The following is a 19,985-nucleotide window of genomic DNA, read 5'->3' on the forward strand; positions in this document are numbered from 1 at the left end:
TTTCTTGTCCGATGATGCTGAAGACTTGGGATTTGTTATATATTTGACTTAAAGGTAAACTTTATTTCCTTGTTTTCACTTTTAGTGCAATTACGTGGTCCCTGCCACTCTGGTCATTATCATCTTCATCTGCTTCCAGCAGAAGTCGTATGTGTCTTCCACCAACCTGCCTGTGCTAGCCCTTCTACTTTTGCTGTATGGGTAAGGCACCTCTGGGTGGGGAGAATCTCACGATGGGTAAGGCATATGGTGCCCAATATCAGGGAGGGCAGGGCCTCCAGTGGACATTTATCTCTGTGCCTCACCAGGTGGTCAATCACACCTCTCATGTACCCAGCCTCCTTCGTGTTCAAGATCCCCAGCACAGCCTACGTGGTGCTCACCAGCATAAACCTCTTCATCGGCATTAATGGCAGTGTGGCCACTTTTGTGCTGGAGCTTTTTACCAACAATGTGAGTTCTACAGAAAGAACACCACCTGCTGGGAGGAGCATGTCTGGGAGCCAGAGGACAGTGTTTAATTATGATCTTATTCTATCTAGCTGAGATATTGACACTGCCGACTGCTCAGTCCTTTTTTAGATTATCTTTCCTGGGTCCCCACAGCATCTTTCTCTCCTGCTGTGCTTTGTATTTCTCTGGTCAAGCCTTTCATTTCCTTTTGACAGGTTTTCTTTTTTACTTTCTGTTTCTGTGTTGCTTTTTCCAAGACCCAGTCCTCTGCCACCTTTGCGTTCCACTTTAGACACCATCTCTTGGTGATGCCATTCCATCCCAAAGCTTTTATCACCACCTCTCTTAGAGTCTTTTACAGTTATCTGAGAGTCTTTTATTGTTATCTGCCTTTAGCCTTGGTTGTTCCTTTGAACTCTAGTCTTAAATTTTCACTTGCCTAGTGGATGGCTTCATTTAGATATTTTATAGATACCCCAAACTGGACATGTCTTAATCATCTTTCCCCTCAGAACCTAATATTTCTCTTGCCATTCCTGTCATACTCGGTGGCATTACTATCCACTGGCTCTGCCAGAGTCATCCTAGATGCTTTGCTGATGCTTTTTCCCCACATTCAGCTGGTCTTGTCTTCAGTTCTTCTGGTTACAGATCTCTTAAACAAGGCTCTCTCTCCATGCCTATTGTCACTGCCTTTGTCCAAACACCTTAGCTTAGCACATAGGCCTTCACAGGTGCACAACTCCTCCTGGCCAGTCCCACCACACCCCTTCCCAGTACCCTGTAAGCTTCAGCCAAGTTGCCCCTTAAGCCCTCCACACTCCTGAAGGACTGACTGGCTTGAAATGCCATTCTTCTATCACAGGGTCTGGTATTATCTCCCTTAACCTTCAAGACTTAGCTCATATGTGAAGCTTTCCTTACCTGCCCTGTAGAAGGTGCTTTCCCCTTTCAATGTATCTCAGAGCCCTCAGTTCATGCCTGTAGTACAACACATATCCACTTACGTAGTAATTTCCTCTTTGTTTCTCTTCCTCAGAGTGGAGACTGTTTCTTACTGACTCTTGCCTCTTCCACACCCTAGGACAGTGCATATAGCATATAGCTCCATACTCACTTGCTGGATATTTGGCCATTGTTGCCTTGTGGGTTGTAATAAGTACTTATGCATTCAAGAAGAATTTCTAAAATTCCAGCAAAATCCTAAAACTTAAATATTGATGCAGACACGAACAATTTGCTTTTGAAATGTTAAGCAAATATTTTGTTATGGATTTGCTTTTGATTAAACATAGCTATGTTTCTCAACTTTCTTATTTCTCCATACTCATAGCGTTAGTCCAAATTTTCTAAAGAACACAGTGTTATTATGTTATATATTATCAGCTATGCCTGCTGCTATTTATTGGTATCTGAATTCAAAGGTTCAGTTTGTCCCTAGTGAATCAAATTTTTTCTTTACTCCCATATTTCAGACTTTGATAAATTTTTAGCCTAAACTGTGAATGATATTGAATCTCTCTCTCTTTTTTTTTTTTTTTAGAAACTGAATAACATCAATGATATACTAAAGTCTGTGTTCTTGATCTTCCCACATTTTTGCCTGGGACGAGGGCTTATTGATATGGTGAAAAACCAGGCAATGGCTGATGCTCTGGAAAGGTTTGGTGAGTGAAGCAGTGGTTGCAGGAGGCTTTAGTGGAGATGATAGTGTGCATGAGCTTTGGTACCCCTTGTTTTGGAAGAATCTGGTGGCTGGGCCCAGGATGTTCCCTCACCCCACTGATAGGGCTCATGCCAGTGCAGCTGGTTGTGGCATGGGTCTTGTGACACACTCTTTGTCTGTGCCTCTGATAGCATTGAGATGTGAGAGGGCAATTTTGGAGGTGAGAAAGTTGGCATTTGATTAGAATGCCATTGTTTGGGTTCATCAGAATCATTGGAAAAGTAAAACTACAGTGTTAGGAATTAGATACAGGCCAAAGAATCAGAAGGAAAGATGCAAACTTTGGCAAATCATGGTCCTGCATATGTGGTCATATATTGCCTTTTACATAGTCTATAAAAGATAATTTACTGCAGCTCTTTCTACCTTTAGAGTAGTTAAAAATATTTCTCATGTGGCTATGTGACTGTCATTCATCCACTGGATATAGTTAATGGGCCATGTTATTTAAGGAACACAGAAGAGGGAATTTTTTCAATTTGGAGGTATAAAGGAGATGTATAAGGAGGTACAAAGGAGATGTATAAGAAATTTAAGGAATATTTACATAAAACTGTGATTTAATTGAGTCACTGGGTTACATTATATGCTACTGAAAGGGGTATCCTTTAAAAGTGCAGCCTAATATTTCTTATTATTGAAACTTATTAAATAGTGACCCTAAAAATTACTCTGGATTGTTCACCTTTTCTCAAAGGATTTTTGGCATGTTTCATTAAAAGGGAAATATTAGATATCTTAGACAAAGTTACAGATCTAATACAAGTTGGATCTGAAATTCTGATTGATATGGGGTTATCCTGTTTCCCTAAATCTGACTTGAAAAGTGGTCGCTGTCTTATTTTTTTCTCCCTGTCTCATGGGTGACAGCTGTTGGTGTTTCTAGGAAAATAGATAAATTTGAGCCTAAATTTGAGGAAGGGCTGTGGTTCTTGATGCCCCCATTCTGACCTGATCTCTGCATTGTGTCCACCAGGGGAGAATCGCTTTGTATCACCACTCTCTTGGGAGTTGGTGGGACGAAACCTCTTCGCCATGGCGGTGGAAGGGGTGGTGTTCTTCCTCATTACTGTTCTGATCCAGTACAGGTTCTTCATCAGGCCCAGGTGAGCTTTTCCTCAGATTTCTAGGGAACACCTGGTTGATGGTCACAGAGGAGGAGCATTCATCGATGGTGGGTGGATTGAATTGAACTCAAAATAGATAAACTGATTTTCCTAATGTGGGAAGCCCCCAACCCCAAACCCTGCCAATCCTGGCAACTGTGGTGAGCAGATTTTATAAGACTGCTTTAGGGACTGGATCTTTGTCTTGAAAAAAAGAAACAGTTTGAAAGGTTCACTTTTTTTTCCCCTCCCCTTCTAAGAACTGTAAATACAAAGCTTCCTCCTCTGAATGATGAGGATGAAGATGTGAGGCGGGAAAGACAGAGAATTCTTGATGGTGGAGGACAGAATGACATCTTGGAAATCAGGGAATTGACTAAGGTAAGAGAGTGAGTACAAGCTATAACAGCTTTTCAATTATTATTTTTTTTTAGCTCTATGTGCTAGAAATTAGCATTTTTCTCACTTGCTTAATAAAAAAGAGCACGCTTCCCAAAATATGCATCAATATCAAGCTTCTGTCAATTTAATTTTATTTAAAGTATTCCATGGAGACTTCTCAATTAAAGAAATCCTACCGAGAATACTTTTGTAATGTGAATTCCTGTTCTTAAATATATTTATTTTATACACCTACATTTATGTGTTAGTTATTAAAACATACTAAGGGCCAACCCCATGGCTCACTTGGGAGAGTGCGGCGCTGGTAGCGCCGAGGCCGCAGGTTCGGATCCTATATAGGGATGGCCGGTGCGCTCACTGGCTGAGTGTGGTGCGGACGACACCGAGCTGAGGGTTAACGATCCCCTGACTGGTCAGGGAAAAAAAAAAAAAAAAAAATTGTATATCTAGTCAAAGTGGAGGTAGGGAGAATAAATGGTTGAAACTGACTTTCAGAATCCAAACAGCTGATATATGTCATTACTCAGGAGGAGGGTCTGTTTCAGCCCTTTCTAGATGCCAGAATCCCAAAATTTCACTTTTTTGTAATATGTACAATATTTTGATTGCAAATGTATACTCTGTAGAATTTGAAAAATATCTACAATATCTTTATGTTAAATAAAAGAAAAATTAAGTAGATATTGATGACTAGTATGTTTTTTAAAAGACTCAAACTCGTATTAGATTAAAAAATAAAAAGAAATTCACTTTTATTTTGAGCTTCAGAGTCAGTCAGAGGTCAGTTGCCCCAGATAGTCCAAGGTTCTTAGTCCATCAAATATGTGGCTTAGTCTTAGTGATGAGTAGTATTTTGTGGTGTGTTTGGGTTATAATCCCCTCTTCCACAGTTGCTTGGAAGAGCTGAGCCACTGGGGCTTATGAGTTTTTGCATTTTGTCTGTTGCAGATATATAGAAGGAAGAGGAAGCCTGCTGTTGACAGGATTTGTGTTGGCATTCCTCCAGGGGAGGTAAAGACACTTTGTCTACGTTGTGTTTAGCCTTAGTAATTCAGACTATCTCTACCCAATCCAACGACAATGTTTGTACGGTGTGAAAGTGGCTTTTTAAGGCTTCTCTGCTTATGCCTGTGTGTAACAATCAGTCACTGAGAGGATGGGGAGCCTGTACGTTCAAAGAGGATGATTTTGGATAATCTCAGGTAGTTTAAGAAAAGCATGCACATCCAAAATGTGCTTTTGCGATCCATTTGAAATTATGATGATGTTCAAATAGATTTTAAAAAAACAGATTTTTTTCTTTTTCATTCCTGTTTGTGTTCTTTTATACCTGTTAGCAAGATTAGGTGGTGTAATTTGACTAGTTGGCTTTCATTGCTGTTTTTCACACATCAATCGTGGCCTCAACCTGACAACTTAAATAATATTTACAAATATGCCCACACTTAAAATTGTACCATTATAAAATATATATTTAGATATCTCTATGATGTCTTAAAACCAAGAAAATACTCATATTTGATTCTTCATTGATATTTAAGAATGATGTCTTAGGATCATGTTGTACAAAAACTAAGTTGAGGTGGCTATATTAAAGGGTCATTCATACTCAGATTCTAGTAGTTTGCTTACCCAATCTTACTTTTTCAGTGCTTTGGACTTCTGGGAGTTAATGGGGCTGGTAAATCATCAACATTTAAGATGCTAACTGGAGATACCAGTGTTACCAGAGGAGACGCTTTCCTTAACAAAAATAGGTGAGCAAAAAAGTGGCCTGTATTTTGCCACAAAAACCTTTTTTAAAGTCTATTTAAAGAAATTGTTTTTCTGATTATAACAGTAATATTTACAGTTCATAAAAATGTTGAAATATAGTGAAGTGTAAAGAAGAATATAAAAAACATCCAAAATTTCACTACCTGGAGATAACCACTATTTACGGTTTTTTTTTTTTTTTTTTTTTTAGTCTCATGCTACACTTTTAACAGCTTTATTCAGGTATAATTTATATACCATATAATTTACTTGTTTTAAGAGTATAATTCAATGATTTTTAGTAAATTCACAGCGTTGTACAATCATTCCCACAATCCAGTTTTAGAACTTTTCCATCATCCAAATCTATCTTATATACACATATAAATGTATCATAAAATTGAAATTATATGGTATATAGATTTTACAATTAGTTTTTATTGTTAATGAGTGTATTATGAATATTGCCTAATGGGTTATATATTCTTAGATATAGAATTTTACATTATTACATAAAATGGCCCTAAGTACATATACCTATAATTTATTTAATCAATTCTTTGTAAATGTTGTACATTTATTAGTTTCCATTTTTCACTATGTGAATATGTCCTTGTGTACAGCTTTTATTATTTCTCTTATTCATCTAGTATTATTTTCATTATTTGAAAATTTCTACAAGGTAAAAGGGTATGTATCTTCCAAATTGTCCTCCTCTCTAAAGGGTGTAGCAATTAATGAAGCCACCATTAGGCCATTTTCTGAGACTGCACAGGTCACTAAACAATCTGATCTTTGGGGGTACAACTACACATTAGAGAACTTTTAAGCAGTGCTACCCTTAAGTACTCTAAATATGTGAGGCTTCTCTGGGCTTTTTATATGGAGAGATGGTACAAAGCAGTAGTTTTCAAACTTTTCTTATCATGACCCATGTAGGAAATACATTTTACATCTCAACCCAGTACATACACACAGACACATAAACATATAACTTAAAGAAAAGTTTATAAACAATACCTACTGTTAGTACTTGTAGTGTACTCTGGTATTTTTTATTCTACTCTGTACCATGTCATTAAAAAAGTGCTGGTTGTGACCCAGTAAATTTATTTCACAACTCACTAATGGGTGATAACTCACAATTTAATAACACTACACAAGGGGATAGCCAATAAAATTGAGATGAGCAAGGAACTTAATGTACTCATTGATCTCCTCCCCTGTCTCTTACTAGTTTTTTCAGTAGTAATGTAAAGGAGTCATAAGAAAATACATTCTGGGAATAGCAGGCATTAGGCTGCACAGCTGCTTCCCCAGCTTGTTCTTAGCACCAAGCTCCCGAGGCATATAGCAATGGCAGCAATAACTGGCTCAAACTAGGATTCATCATTGTGACTGGTTGTTAAGAACCGACAGTCTCAAGAATTGACTTGGGCAGTGTAGCTGTGAAGGTCAGGCACAGTGTCCATGGGTGCCCCAATCATAATTCTGGAAGAGGCTGATTCTGGGGGTACTTATTAGATGTGCAGCGAGGAATGAATACTGCTGCAAGGCCAAACTGAAGTGCAGCCATCAGAATGGGATGTGGATGGACACAACTTTTCTTACATCAGGGATTCTTAACCAAATTGGCTTCACAGAACCTAAAAGCCACCACCACCAATATATGTAAAATTGTTTGTAGGTGTATTTTTTTTCTGTCACCAGATTCTCAGAGAGTCTATGATAAAAACAAAAACCTTTAAGAGCTAGGAGGATGCCTGAGCTTGGTATTCAGTCGGACCAACAGATCTGGAACGTGCATGCTATGGTTAAGTCAATGTGTGGGTAGCAGAAAGCAGAGGGAGCTCACGCCCAGTATTCTGGGTATCCAAATGGCCAACAAGGAGATGTTGGAGCAACAGAACACTTCGTACATATGACTGGGTCACAGGATCAAGTCTGGGATGGAGACTTACTAATAAACTCCAGGATAGTATAACTGAGGTTATTAGGAAAGATTATGCTGTAGTTGGCCTGGACTCAGGAATTTTGAAATGGGACTGAGCCTGCAGATTGAAATGTTTGGAGAGCCAGGTGCAAGGACTGAGGAGGGGAGAGGCAGGAACCCTGACTGCCAGGAAGAGCTGGCATCCTGGCAGCAGAAAGGCTGTTCCTTCAAGCAGCAGCAGATATATTGGTATCTTTGTTATGCACAAGCATATTTTACAGGAATGTTAGATTGATCAGAATATCTCTAAATGCTTAAAACCTGACTAGTTTTGTTTTCCTTTGCAGTATCTTATCAAGCATCCATGAAGTACATCAGAACATGGGTTATTGTCCTCAGTTCGATGCCATTACAGAGCTGCTGACTGGGAGAGAGCATGTGGAGTTCTTTGCCCTCTTGAGAGGAGTCCCAGAGAAAGAAGTTGGCAAGGTACTATGGGCACAAGAAAGCCAGCATGCATCCTTTGCATCCTGATGATAAACTTTATGGCTTTTTCACACATGACATTGACTTCAGGCTGTTTTTCCTCATGAATGCAGCAGTTTGAAATGCTGGCTCTTTGTGCCTACTCTCAGGGTGGGAATCCATAGTGGTGGTGGGCCAGGGGTGGGTGACCATACATACACTAGAGGGCAGAGAGAAAGTGCTGCTCCCACCACACAAAACCCTCCTCCTCACTTTTGGCTCTTCAGCAGTTGCCAGGTCATGATGATAGAATCTAGTCCTACACAGGGAAAAAACTTTCATATAAAAGTATGAGAAAACATGACAAAATTACCAAGCCAGAGAAAAGTGAAGGTGCTTTTCATTGCTCTAGGTTGGTGAGTGGGCGATTCGGAAACTGGGCCTCGTGAAATATGGAGAAAAATATGCCAGTAACTATAGTGGAGGCAACAAGCGCAAGCTCTCAACAGCCATAGCTTTGATCGGCGGGCCTCCTGTGGTGTTTCTGGTGAGTGTGACTATGGATGCAAAACTACTGATCTGGCTTGAGAACAAAACATCACTTTTCAAAAGTCCTATACATTCAAGGCTGTTGTATGACTGACTTGGCAATGGCAAGTCCCCCACCAAGAATAGCAGAATAGCCTCAGAGAAACAGATGGAATCTTCTCCCTCTGCACACACTGGCGTGGTTCTGCTATGCCCACAGATGCTCTCAAATAGAGACTTTAGGCACCTTTGTTTTTCTTGGGCTTGGAGAACCTCAACGACTATGACTCAGTCTGGATGTGGGATTTGATCTTTCTCTGGAACATTCTTTCTGACCATCTATGTGTTCATCCCCTGAAGATGGAGAGTGTGGACACAGCTTCAGGATTCCCAAGGTGGTAACTGGGTCATAGTTCCTTACACACAGATAGGTGAAAAACGTAAGATTAGATGGGCAATGACCCTTGACCCTTCTTCTGTAGAGTTATTTGAAGTTGTTACAGGAAGAAGCCCTGGATTGAAGCTTTAATGCTATCCAGACCACATGGACCTGAGATTTGTTTCTCTTAGACTAGAAAGTGCAATATAACAGAGTAAGCTGAAGTGAGCCAGAATTAAAAAAGAAGAAAAGGAATTTTACCCAAACCTTATACTGACTTCAATAGTGATTTCAGACAAAAAGCATTTTAGTATATATAGTACTTATCTGTCATGAAAATATGATTGAAACTAAATGGCTTTTTCCCTTCACTGTTTATTTGGATAAATTTAATTTTATTAAAAAATTACCCATTATATTTGAGTTTCATGCTTCAAAGAGGCATTTGTAAAAGTGACCTTGTTACAGATAAGTCTGAAACTTATCCTTGTTCTTTGGTCCATCAAGATATAACTAGAATGGTAAGTTAACATTTAGGCTGTTTCAAAGATACTTCTGCATTTAGAAACAAATCTACCTTTCATGTTTTTTTTCCAGCAAATAAAACTTAATTTTATTCTGATTACAGGATGAACCAACCACAGGCATGGATCCCAAAGCCCGGCGATTCTTGTGGAATTGTGCCCTAAGTATTGTCAAAGAGGGGAGATCAGTAGTGCTTACATCTCATAGGTCTGTAATGATGTCTTGGTCTGGCTTCTATACTGTGTGATTTTAAAATTTTCCAAGTAGTAGTATATGATCATTTGGTAAAAATTAGAAAATACAGAAAGACAAAGTTTAAAACAATTATTATCTGAAATTATATCAGTAGGAGACAGCTATCATTATCATTGGACTATATGTTTGCAGAGTTTTCGTATGCAAATCTATATACGTGTGGGTATGTATTTTTACGAACAAAAATGCAAACATAGTATGTATACTGCTCTTTTTTACATAATGATATATAGTGAACATTATTTCAAATCAGTAAATTTAGATGTGCCATCATTTCTTATAGCTGGATAGTATTCTATAAGGATATACCTCAATTTATTTAATTATTCCCTTTTTTGTAGACATTTGGATTGTTTTCAACTTACTCACAGTTGTAAATAGTACTGCAGTGAATAGCATCATCCCCATATCTTCATGTGTTTATAACAGGATGTGATTATGCTCTAAGAAGCTGGGAATCTGTTTCTTTGAAATGCTAGATGTCATGGTGATATTCTGCTGATTGTAAGAGCATCTCTCTAAAACCAAAACTTCATTCTGTTTTCTCCCAGTATGGAAGAATGTGAAGCTCTTTGCACTAGGATGGCAATTATGGTCAATGGGAGGTTCAGGTGTCTTGGCAGCGTCCAACATCTGAAAAATAGGTAACAAAGATAATTTCTTTGTGATAGTGCCTAGTCAGAAAGCTTGATATTTATTCTTTTGTGAGTGTGTAAATGGTGGCTCTAAAATAAAGGGAAATAATAAAACTGAGCAAAATGGTATAGTGGAAAGAGTGAGGGCTTTGAAGTCAAACAGAGCTGCATTCAAATTCTGTCTGTTTCACTTACTGATTGTGTGACTCTTGGGCAAGTTACTTAACCCCTCTGAGAGTCAGTTTCCTAGGATTACCTACCTCCTTAGCTTTGTTATACAGCTGAAATGAAAACACTTACATATGCCGGTATGAAAGAGCACAAGCTTTGGAGTCAAACACAAATGGGTTTGCATCCTGGCCCCACCACTTACAAGCTTTGTGTCATGGACAAGTGATTAACTCCCTGGGCTTCAGCTTTTCTGTAACATCTGTCAGACCTCATAGGTCCAGGTGAGGATGAAATAAGATCAGTGTATTTAAGATACCTGGTATGGTACCTCATATAGAATAGGTATTCAGTAAGTGATAACTGGTTCTTTCTCTTACAAACTTATTTCTGGGTTTGTCTGGGAACTCCCTTTTTCATGGCACAAGTTGGGTTTTCAGGGTTGGATATTCTTTTGAGGAGTTTCTTGGGGATTCTCCATTTGGATATGTTTTCCTGCTTTCAGGTTTGGAGATGGTTATACAATAGTTGTTCGAATAGCAGGATCCAACCCTGACTTGAAGCCTGTTCAGGAGTTCTTTGGACTTGCCTTTCCTGGAAGCGTACTGAAAGAGAAACACCGGAACATGCTACAATACCAGCTTCCATCTTCATTATCTTCTCTGGCCAGGATATTCAGCATTCTCTCCCAGAGCAAAAAGCGACTCCACATAGAAGACTACTCTGTTTCTCAGACAACACTTGACCAAGTAAGCTTTGAGTGTCTAAAATAGATTTGCTTTTCAGGATGACAATTCCCATGCATCCCCTGCCATCGCCCCATGAGCAGTTTAGACTATCTGTGCTTGAATTCCTGATCTACTAGTACTAGCTATGCTTTTTACTAAACCTCCCTGAACTTGAAAAGGGAGATGATGCTATCTACTTTATAGGGTCATTGTAATAATCATCATACTAATTTACCATTTATTGAATACCTACCATGGGCCAGGTATTTTGCTGGGTGCCTTATCCCATTTAAATTAGATAAAAAGTAAAAAAAAAAAAAAAAAAAAAAAAAAAACAGGAAAAAAATAAATTAATGATTAACAACAACAAGAAAAAAAAAATTAATTAATGATTAACAAGTTTAAAAAAAAAAAAAAATAGATAAAAAGTACCAAACAGATCCTGGCACTTAACAGGTATTCAGCAAATGTTTTCTTCCTCTCTTCCCTTTAATCAAGGCTATATGTGCCAAAGTAAATAGATGATTGAAGAGTTGGTGATGGTGGGGGGGGCAATACAGAAGGTCAATTTTTAAATGATAATTGCTTTTTCTCAAGTATTCTTCCCTCCCTCACAAATAGTTTTCTGGTTAATCTATTTATGCAATTCAGTACTCTCCGGTCTGACCTAATTTCAACATAAGGAAAACTGCAACTGAAATACAAAAAGAACAAGTTGAGAGGTACATATAAAGGTCCATCTTTCTTTTAACAGGTATTTGTGAACTTTGCCAAGGACCAAAGTGATGATGACCACTTAAAGGACCTGTCATTACACAAAAACCAGACAGTAGTGGATGTAGCAGTTCTCACATCTTTTCTGCAGGATGAGAAAGTGAAAGAAAGTTATGTATGAAGAATCCTGTTTGTACAGGGTGGCTGAAAGTAAAGAGGAATTAGACCTTCCTTTGTACTATGTGAGGTGTTCAGGATGGAGGAGCCAGAAGTTGTCATGGGAAGAAGTAAACTGGATACTGTACTGATAACTATTCAATGCAATGCAATTCAATGCAATGAAAACAAAATTCCATTACAGGGGCAGTGCCTTTGTAGCCTTGTATGGCTCTCAAGTGAAAAAGACTTGAATTTAGTTTATTACATTTATACCTATGTGAAACTCTAGTATGGAACCCAGTGGACATATGGGTTTGAAATCATACTTTTTGTTCCTGTGTATTCTCACTGGGGTTGCAACAACAATTCATCAAGTAATCATGGCCAGCAGTGATTATTTACCAAAATCAAAAGCCATCCTCATTCATTAAGCTGCGCCATGCCAAGAAACTGGTTTCCCAGTGACACATCCATTGCTGGCAATGAGTGTGCCATAGTTACTAGTGCCAAGTTGCTCAGAAAGTCTGAAGCACCATGTGTGTCATGCACACTTTTTTGAAAGCTGCTTTGCTCAGAATCTATCGACATCATTAAATATCAGGTGACAAAATGGTTCCACGTGTGGATAAAGACCTACTTTGATGCCTTCTTTGATGAGCTGCTCTGGTGGTGGTAACATGGGCAATATGGGTGTCTCCCGACACAGGAGACCTGGTTCCATTGTTGTGCTGTCTTGTGCTTGGAGCCATGGATCTCCAGGGTCATCTTTCTGGGACTCTTTAAATATATTTAGATCCTGGTGAGAAGCAAAGACTCAGCAGCCAAACTGCTGGGGCTGCAAGCTGCTGAGGCCAGAGCATGGGATTAAAGAGACAGCCTGTGCAAACTTAGGGAGGCCTGTGCCCATTTGTCCTGATTGTCTAACACGGTACACCACACCTCAAGATCTTTCTTATTTGACATAAGTGTAGTATTATTTCTGGCTTTTTGAATTAATTTAGAAAATGAAAAGAGGGAGTTGTATTTCGACAAAAATCTTTGTACTTTTAATGTTATTTGTAATCTTAAATTCTATCAGTGACTTCTGAAACCTTAGAATGGCCTCTTTGTAGAACCGTGTGGCATAGAGTATGGCCACACTGCCTTACTAGCTTTATTTTCTTATGTAAGTTTGTAGATCGCTCATCTGACTAGTGCCTAGTGACTAGATAATAATGTGGTAGTCAAGATCTCATGACATTATATTTGAGTTTCTTTAATATTATTTAGAATACTCTTAATCTCAGTTCATCAAGTACTTTGAGTGTATGCCATAGCTGAATGAGAATGTGTGTATGGATGGATATGGGGAGAAATTAAGTCTCAGAAGATTTCCTGTGCTATGTTATTCAGCTAACTGGTTTACAAACATAGGTTGTTTTGCTGAGGTTTTGAGAGCCCACTGAAAGAATATTGGGCAGCCTTCTTTTTTTTCCCCCAAATAGCAACAATGCAAAAGCCAAGAAAGTATAAAGGTCACCAGGTCAAACAATGAATTCTTTCACAGAGAAAACAGCTAGCTTGGAAACTTGTTGCACAATACCACTTGTGCTTATGGCATTTAACACCTTCAAATAATTGGCTTTGCAGATGCTAGACACCCCATTAAATCTCTGACAATCTCAATGTCTTCTTCAGTCACTAACCTACCATGAAAAGATAAAAACAGCAAATGACCCCACATGGATTATTTTTTAGACTTTTTAACATACTTATATTTTTTAGTCAGAAAACACTTTTAAAAAATATTTCACTAATACGTGATGTCATCTCTCTTGAGACAAAACAAAAATATAAGAGAATTGCTGTTTGGTGAAGTTCGAGTGATCTTTCAATATGATTACTAATTTCTTAACTCCAAAGGTTTAAGATTTCAGATTGATTTCAAATTAATCTATATATTTTTTAAATTTACAGAATGTTGTTATATAGCTTATTGTAAAAAATGACTTTTAGAAATTGTCAACATCGTTTTCTAAAATGATAATGAAGGCATATTTCCAGTAACTATTGGCATGACATTATATTTTCCGTTACATTCAAAGATATAAAACTCATGGGATAATTTAGTTTCTCCTTGCTTAATATTTCTCAAAATCAAATTTCTGTTGGCTTTCTCATTTCACCATAATCATGTCCTAATTCTTCATTATATTAAATCCATGAGCAACTCCTTGCTTTAGTTACTCTGATCTAAGGCCGTATTTTAAAAAATCAAAAGGCGCACTGTGAACTATTTTGAAAAAATTACATTTCAATATAGATTTAAAGGATCTCCTCTGAAGTTAGAAACAATCTACAGTTATACACTGACTTCATTAATACTGTGTTACCTTTCAGACTATCCAAATAGTAATCTTTTAAATTTCCCAGTGTAAACCTAATTATGGTAGAAATTTTTACCAACTCTATGCTCAGTCAAGTAAAATTTCTACATATTCCCTGTGGAAATGTAACAATGTGAGTTTCAGAATTTCTTAAAAGAAGTGCTCAAAAATTTCTGCTTTTGCATCTTTTGGACACTTTGTAAAACTTATTAATTAACTGTGACTATGAATAATACAAAAGAAAATAACAAACCCTCTACACATAAATGTCCAGCATAATTCATTGTTATAAAACAAACCAAACCTCAAACTACGGTATTTCAGTGTCTGTACTGAAAGCATATGCTTTGTGACTATTAAATGTTGCACATCATTCATTCACTGTATAGTAATCATTGACTAAAGGGATTCATTCACTGTATAGTAATCATTGACTAAAGGGATTTGTTGATTTGTTTTTTCTCGTGGTTGTATATATCAGGTAAAATTTTTTTTCCAAAGAGCCATGTGTCATGTAATACTGAACCACTTTGATATTGAGACACTAGTTTGTACTCTTGTTACTATTTACCAGTAAAAATGTAATACTATGGTAATATTGCTCTAATTCTTTTCAAAATTGTTGCACCCCTTTTTATAGAATGCTTATATTTCCATAAGAATTAAGTATGCTATTATCCCTTCTTATACCCTAGGATGAAACTGTTTTTGTGCTTTTTATCATTGGCCCTCATTCCAAGCACTTTATGCTTTCTGTAATGGGATCTATTTTTGCACTGGAATATCTGAGAATTGCAAAACTAGACAAAAGTTTCACAATAGATTTCTAAGTTAAATCATTTTCATTAAAAGGAAAAAAAAATTTTGTATTGTCAATAACTTTATATGAAGTATTAAAAAGGCATATTTCTATGTTGTAATGAGTCACAAAATAAAACTGTGACAGTTCTGCTCGTCTGTACAAATTTTCTTTCATCCCTCCGTAGCACCACCTACTGTTAAAGTGTTTTAAAACCATTAAATAAGGAAGAAATGTCTCTAGAGGGGAAGCTATTTGGAACCAAAGTAAAAATTTTAGCAAAGTTCAAATGTCCTGTTAATCATAAAAGAGAACTGAGGGAATTACTTGAAAATACAAGAAAGGGTGTTTTGCACTTTGGTAATTCAGTTAAGATACTCAGTATCTGGTATTACGTTTGAGAGGTTTTTAGATAAGCTTATTCTGCTTAATGATTATGAAGCTGCAGAGATCTCTGAAAATACTCTGCAGCTAAGTTTATTTAACAAAAACTTCACTTGGTATTGAGGAGGCTAAAAAGGCAATCTTCAGTGCTCTTTTGTTTATTCAACCAAAAATACAAGGACACAATGTGGCAAGTATACTGGCAAGGTGCTGGATGTGGTGGCAGGGGCAAGTATGCAGGAAGAGTAGAAAATGTGGGAAGAGAAATGATACTGAGGCTACTATCAGAGGTGCCTTCCTTTTCTCCTGCAATAAGAAGTGCTGTGCAGTCTACACACAAATAGTGTTATGATGAGAAAATATGGATGTATTTTCCGTATTCTGAGACACTGATTCTTCCTGAGCTATGAAAAAGACTTTTTTTATCTTGGTACTTGAAGAAGCCCTGTGAAACAGTCCTTTTTAGACAGTACAAGAGTCTGGCTCTATATGTCACCTCTTCAGAATGGCAGTGATGATGTTTCTGTGGCATGGATTTGAACTTTGTGTGCAAAAGATCTAGGCTTCCAGTGAGCCTAGATGCCCACTCAGCATCAGCATCACAACTTCATTCTCCCCTATTGAAGTAACATTATAGTGACTTTAATAAAATGGATACAAAACTATGTTTCTTTGTGAAAAATGACAAGGGAGAGGAAAAAAACCTTATTGAAAAATGAAAAGGTAGTTAATTTAGATAAAAATATAACTTGATCCATGAGTCTTGACCAAATCAGTCTTCTATCTAGAGAAAAGCCTATTTGAACTTTTCCATGTTCAAAAATCTCTGGGCCCTTTGGAATGCCGATACATGCATTAAGTATGAAAAAGTGTAAGAGAAAATTAGCTCCCATTTTCAAGTATTTACTGTGTAGGCAGGCACTTCATTTAGTCTTCCATTAATACCTGCCCTACGAGGTAAATAGTACCATTTTACATGAGTATATTGTAGCTCAGAGGATAAGGAAATTGTTCAATGCTGCAGGGCTAGTTAGGTGGCAGAGGGTTCTTTTTGTTGAAGATAGGTATCAGTTAACATTGTCCTCCCCAAATCACTTTGCCATCATTATACATTAATGTATATTTATTGAACTTTATTGTGTGCCGGATACTTTTCTAGGTTCTTGGAATACAAGTTGAAGAAAAGAGAATTCCTGCTCTAATGAATTTATATTTCAGTGGAGAAAGACAGTGGCCACTGTTGTGGACAAACAAATCTAACACATTTAGGCGGTAATAAGAACTAGGAAGAAAATAAAACATGGTATGGGATAACAATGGAGAGGAGTCAGATTCAGCCTAAGAAGTGACATTTAGACTCAGATCTGAATAAAATGAGCAGGAGAAATATTAGAAAGTAGGTGGGAAGAATATTCGTGGAAGAAAGAACACCTTGTGCAAAAGCCCCAAGTGGGAAAAAGCTTGGCATGTTAAGGGGAATAAAAGAGAATTCCAATGTCCCTGGTGTGCAGTTAGCAAGGAAAGGGTGGTAGGGGATAGAATCAGAGAGATGGCAGGGACCAAATCTCATAGGAACTTGCCAGTCTTGTGAAAGTTTTTGGATTTTATTGTTAGTGCATTGAGGAGCTAGTGGAGAGTTTTAAACAGGGTAGTGGTGTGATCTAACCTCTGTTTCACAAAGAATGCTGGCTGCTATGGGGAGAAAGGGCAGTAGAGAGGCTAAGAGATGATGAATTTGCTGACAGGCTGCATTAGGGGATGAGGGAAAGAGAGCTATCAAGGTGACTTCTAGTTTGTGACCTGAACTAAGTAGATGTTTGTCTTAAAAATGCAGTTGGTATTTCAGTCTGGAGCTCAGAGGCAATGATAGAAGAGAAGATAAAAATGTGCAAGTCATCAGTAAACATATGGTATTTAAGCCTTAAGACTGAATGAGCATACCTAGAGAGTGAAGATAGAGAACATTCTTGAACTTGAGATCCTGAGACATTTAGAAGAGAAGCCAGCAAGGGCAACTGAGATGGACTACTGGCCAGTGGGGAGGAAAACCTGAAGAGGATAATGCCATACACTGAAGCTCAGAGAATTAGGTGTTTCAGGAAGGTAGAAGTGGTCCATTATGTCCAACACTGCTGAGAAGATGAGTAAGCTAAAGGCAGAGAATGACCATTGAATTTGATAAGACAGAGAGCCTTGGTGACCGGAAGAGTCATTTCAGCAGACGGATGAGGATGCAGACCTAACTGAGGAGAGTTTTGCTTTGAAGAGAAGCAGAAAACAGGACAATCTCTGGCTTAGAAAACTTTTATTTGGATGTTTTTCTTGTCTGTTGTTAGTACAGACTGTATCTCGGCATCATCTCACCTTTCCTTTCTGATTTTTTTTGTTCTGTTTTTAATCCTTTCGGCATTTCTTCTGTTAGTAGCCTTAAACACACTCTGGCTCATTCAACATTACCACTGAGTTGTCCTTTCAGTGCAGAAGCCTACGATACAAAACTGCATTTCTCCTCATCAGCTGTCTGTCAAAAAGCTCATTCTGTCAAATGCCCAAACTCCCTTTACCTCAGGGTCCTGAGCCAAGTTGCTGCCACTAAAGAAAACAAACCATTTTCTCCTCCTAGGGGGAATGTGCTTTTTCAAGAAGATGCTTAGAGAGAGGGCATTCTAAAGTTATGAAAGAGGTCTCTCTAATGAGAGTAACACTTCTCCCAACATACTTCAGATTAACACAACTTTGATGACTTCAGTTACCACAATGGTCATGTTCCTAGGGTTTGCTCAGTAGGTTAAGAGCTGATGCTGAGAATGAAGTACAGGTTTGAGTCTACAAGTATGATTTGCTTGTCTTTTGGGAGTTATGTGGCAGGGGGTGGAACAAGACCAGATAAGTGGCATATCTGCTTTTCTTCCTGGACATACAATTCAAAAATTTTCACAGTCTGTAATAGCAACTTATAACCAACAGGCAATAGTATTACTTAATTGATGGCACCCACAGCCAGAACTTCTACTGAGTCACTCACTGTGTCTTCCAGGGATACTTTCCAAACAGGGTGAAGAGACACCTCCAATAAGATTCACATATCCTACTATTAATAGTGGTGCAACATAGGTGTGGAGGAATGATGGACTTTAAAAAAAAAAAAACCACAAAACATCTCATATGTTAACTCAGTCAACAAATAGTAAGGGCTTACAACATGCCAGGCACTGGTGATACTACAATAATTTAAAAAAATAACTCTGCTGTCATGGAATTTGGTTTCTAGTGGGAGGGGATATAAAATTGTCATGCTATTTTTGCCTGCCAGTAATCCTGTTCGTGACGCCAATTGTAAAGCTACACGACTACACCAGTTGTCGCTCTTTTACCTGCCAGTAATCCTCCATCAGCTAGGCCAATTGTGAAGCTAGGGCTGGGTCTGGAGCTCACAGACCCCTCAAGCCCATTGTCCAGACTGGATCACAAACCCTTCACACGCCAGGTTGGGTCACCAGACCCATCATGCACAGGTCTATGAGCTAGGTAACCGGCACACAGGTCCTTGGAAGCCGCAGCCTGGAAAGCATGGCTGTGTGGAATGGCGGCCGCCCGAGGCAGTAGTCAGCCAAGGTGGTGGTGCTGCTGCGCAGGTGCACTAACTCCACCCACACACAACCCGCCCATAAAGAATGCTGCACCACCCCCAACCTGCCCAGAGGCGAGGGAGCCTGACCAAACTATTCTATTTTCCCAACAAAAATAAATTATATTTAAATAAAATATTAATTATGGTGATAAGTGACATAGGGAAACACAAAACAGTGAAGAGGGATAGTGTCTTAGTCAGTTCAGGGTGGCTTTAAACAACAAACATTTATTTCTCATAGTACTAGAGGCTAGGAAGTCTTGGATCAGGATGCCAGTATGATTGGGTTCTGATGAAGGCCCTCTTTCTAGTTTTTTCACATGGTGCAAAGAGACAGCTTAGGCCTCTTTATCCCCTTCTAAGGGCACCAATTCTATCATTGAGGCTCCACCCTCATAACCTCTTCTAAACCTAATAACCTCCCAAAAGCCTCACCTACAAATACTATCACATTGAGGATTAAAGCGTCAACATATGCATATGAATTTCAGGGGGACAAAAACATTCAGTCCACAGCAGATAGGGACCATTGTAGAAGGGGACTGCGATTTTAATAGGGTGTTCAGGGAAGGCCTCATGGGGCTTTTGGGTAAAGACCTCAAGGAAGTGTGGAAATAATCTATGCATATGCATATCTAGAGAAGAGCATTCCAGGCAGGGGGGAATAGACCCTGAGGCAAGAGTACCTTTAGTGGGTTTAAGAAAAGCCTCTTAGGCCAGGTCTGGAGCTGAGGGAGAAGAGTAGATGTGGTAAAAGATAACCGAGGACAGATAATTTAAGGACCTATAGGTCACATTTAAGGGCTTGGATAATTACTCCGAGTGAGATAGAAAGGTGGGGGTGGGGTGGAAAGAGGAATGATATGACCTGGCA

At 38.4% G+C, this 19,985-nt stretch overlaps 1 protein-coding gene across 2 annotated transcripts in view; it reads left to right on the forward strand.

Moving 5' to 3' along the window:
• Positions 1–13,788, forward strand: part of ABCA1 (ATP binding cassette subfamily A member 1) — a 128,961-nt gene extending 115,173 nt beyond the window's left edge. For both annotated transcript variants that reach the window (XM_063081514.1, XM_063081515.1), the window contains 13 exons: positions 86–201; positions 309–453; positions 1,997–2,120; positions 3,156–3,285; positions 3,546–3,666; positions 4,636–4,698; positions 5,338–5,444; positions 7,723–7,864; positions 8,253–8,387; positions 9,376–9,479; positions 10,079–10,171; positions 10,836–11,079; positions 11,813–13,788. In XM_063081514.1, coding sequence (XP_062937584.1) covers positions 86–201; positions 309–453; positions 1,997–2,120; positions 3,156–3,285; positions 3,546–3,666; positions 4,636–4,698; positions 5,338–5,444; positions 7,723–7,864; positions 8,253–8,387; positions 9,376–9,479; positions 10,079–10,171; positions 10,836–11,079; positions 11,813–11,953 — 1,665 coding nt within the window. In that variant the 3' untranslated portion in view covers positions 11,954–13,788. The remainder of the gene's footprint in view (positions 1–85; positions 202–308; positions 454–1,996; positions 2,121–3,155; positions 3,286–3,545; positions 3,667–4,635; positions 4,699–5,337; positions 5,445–7,722; positions 7,865–8,252; positions 8,388–9,375; positions 9,480–10,078; positions 10,172–10,835; positions 11,080–11,812) is intronic.
• Positions 13,789–19,985: the final 6,197 nt, after the last annotated feature.

The sequence above is a fragment of the Cynocephalus volans genome, chromosome 17 (genome assembly GCF_027409185.1).
Source record: "Cynocephalus volans isolate mCynVol1 chromosome 17, mCynVol1.pri, whole genome shotgun sequence".
NCBI lineage: Eukaryota > Metazoa > Chordata > Mammalia > Dermoptera > Cynocephalidae > Cynocephalus > Cynocephalus volans.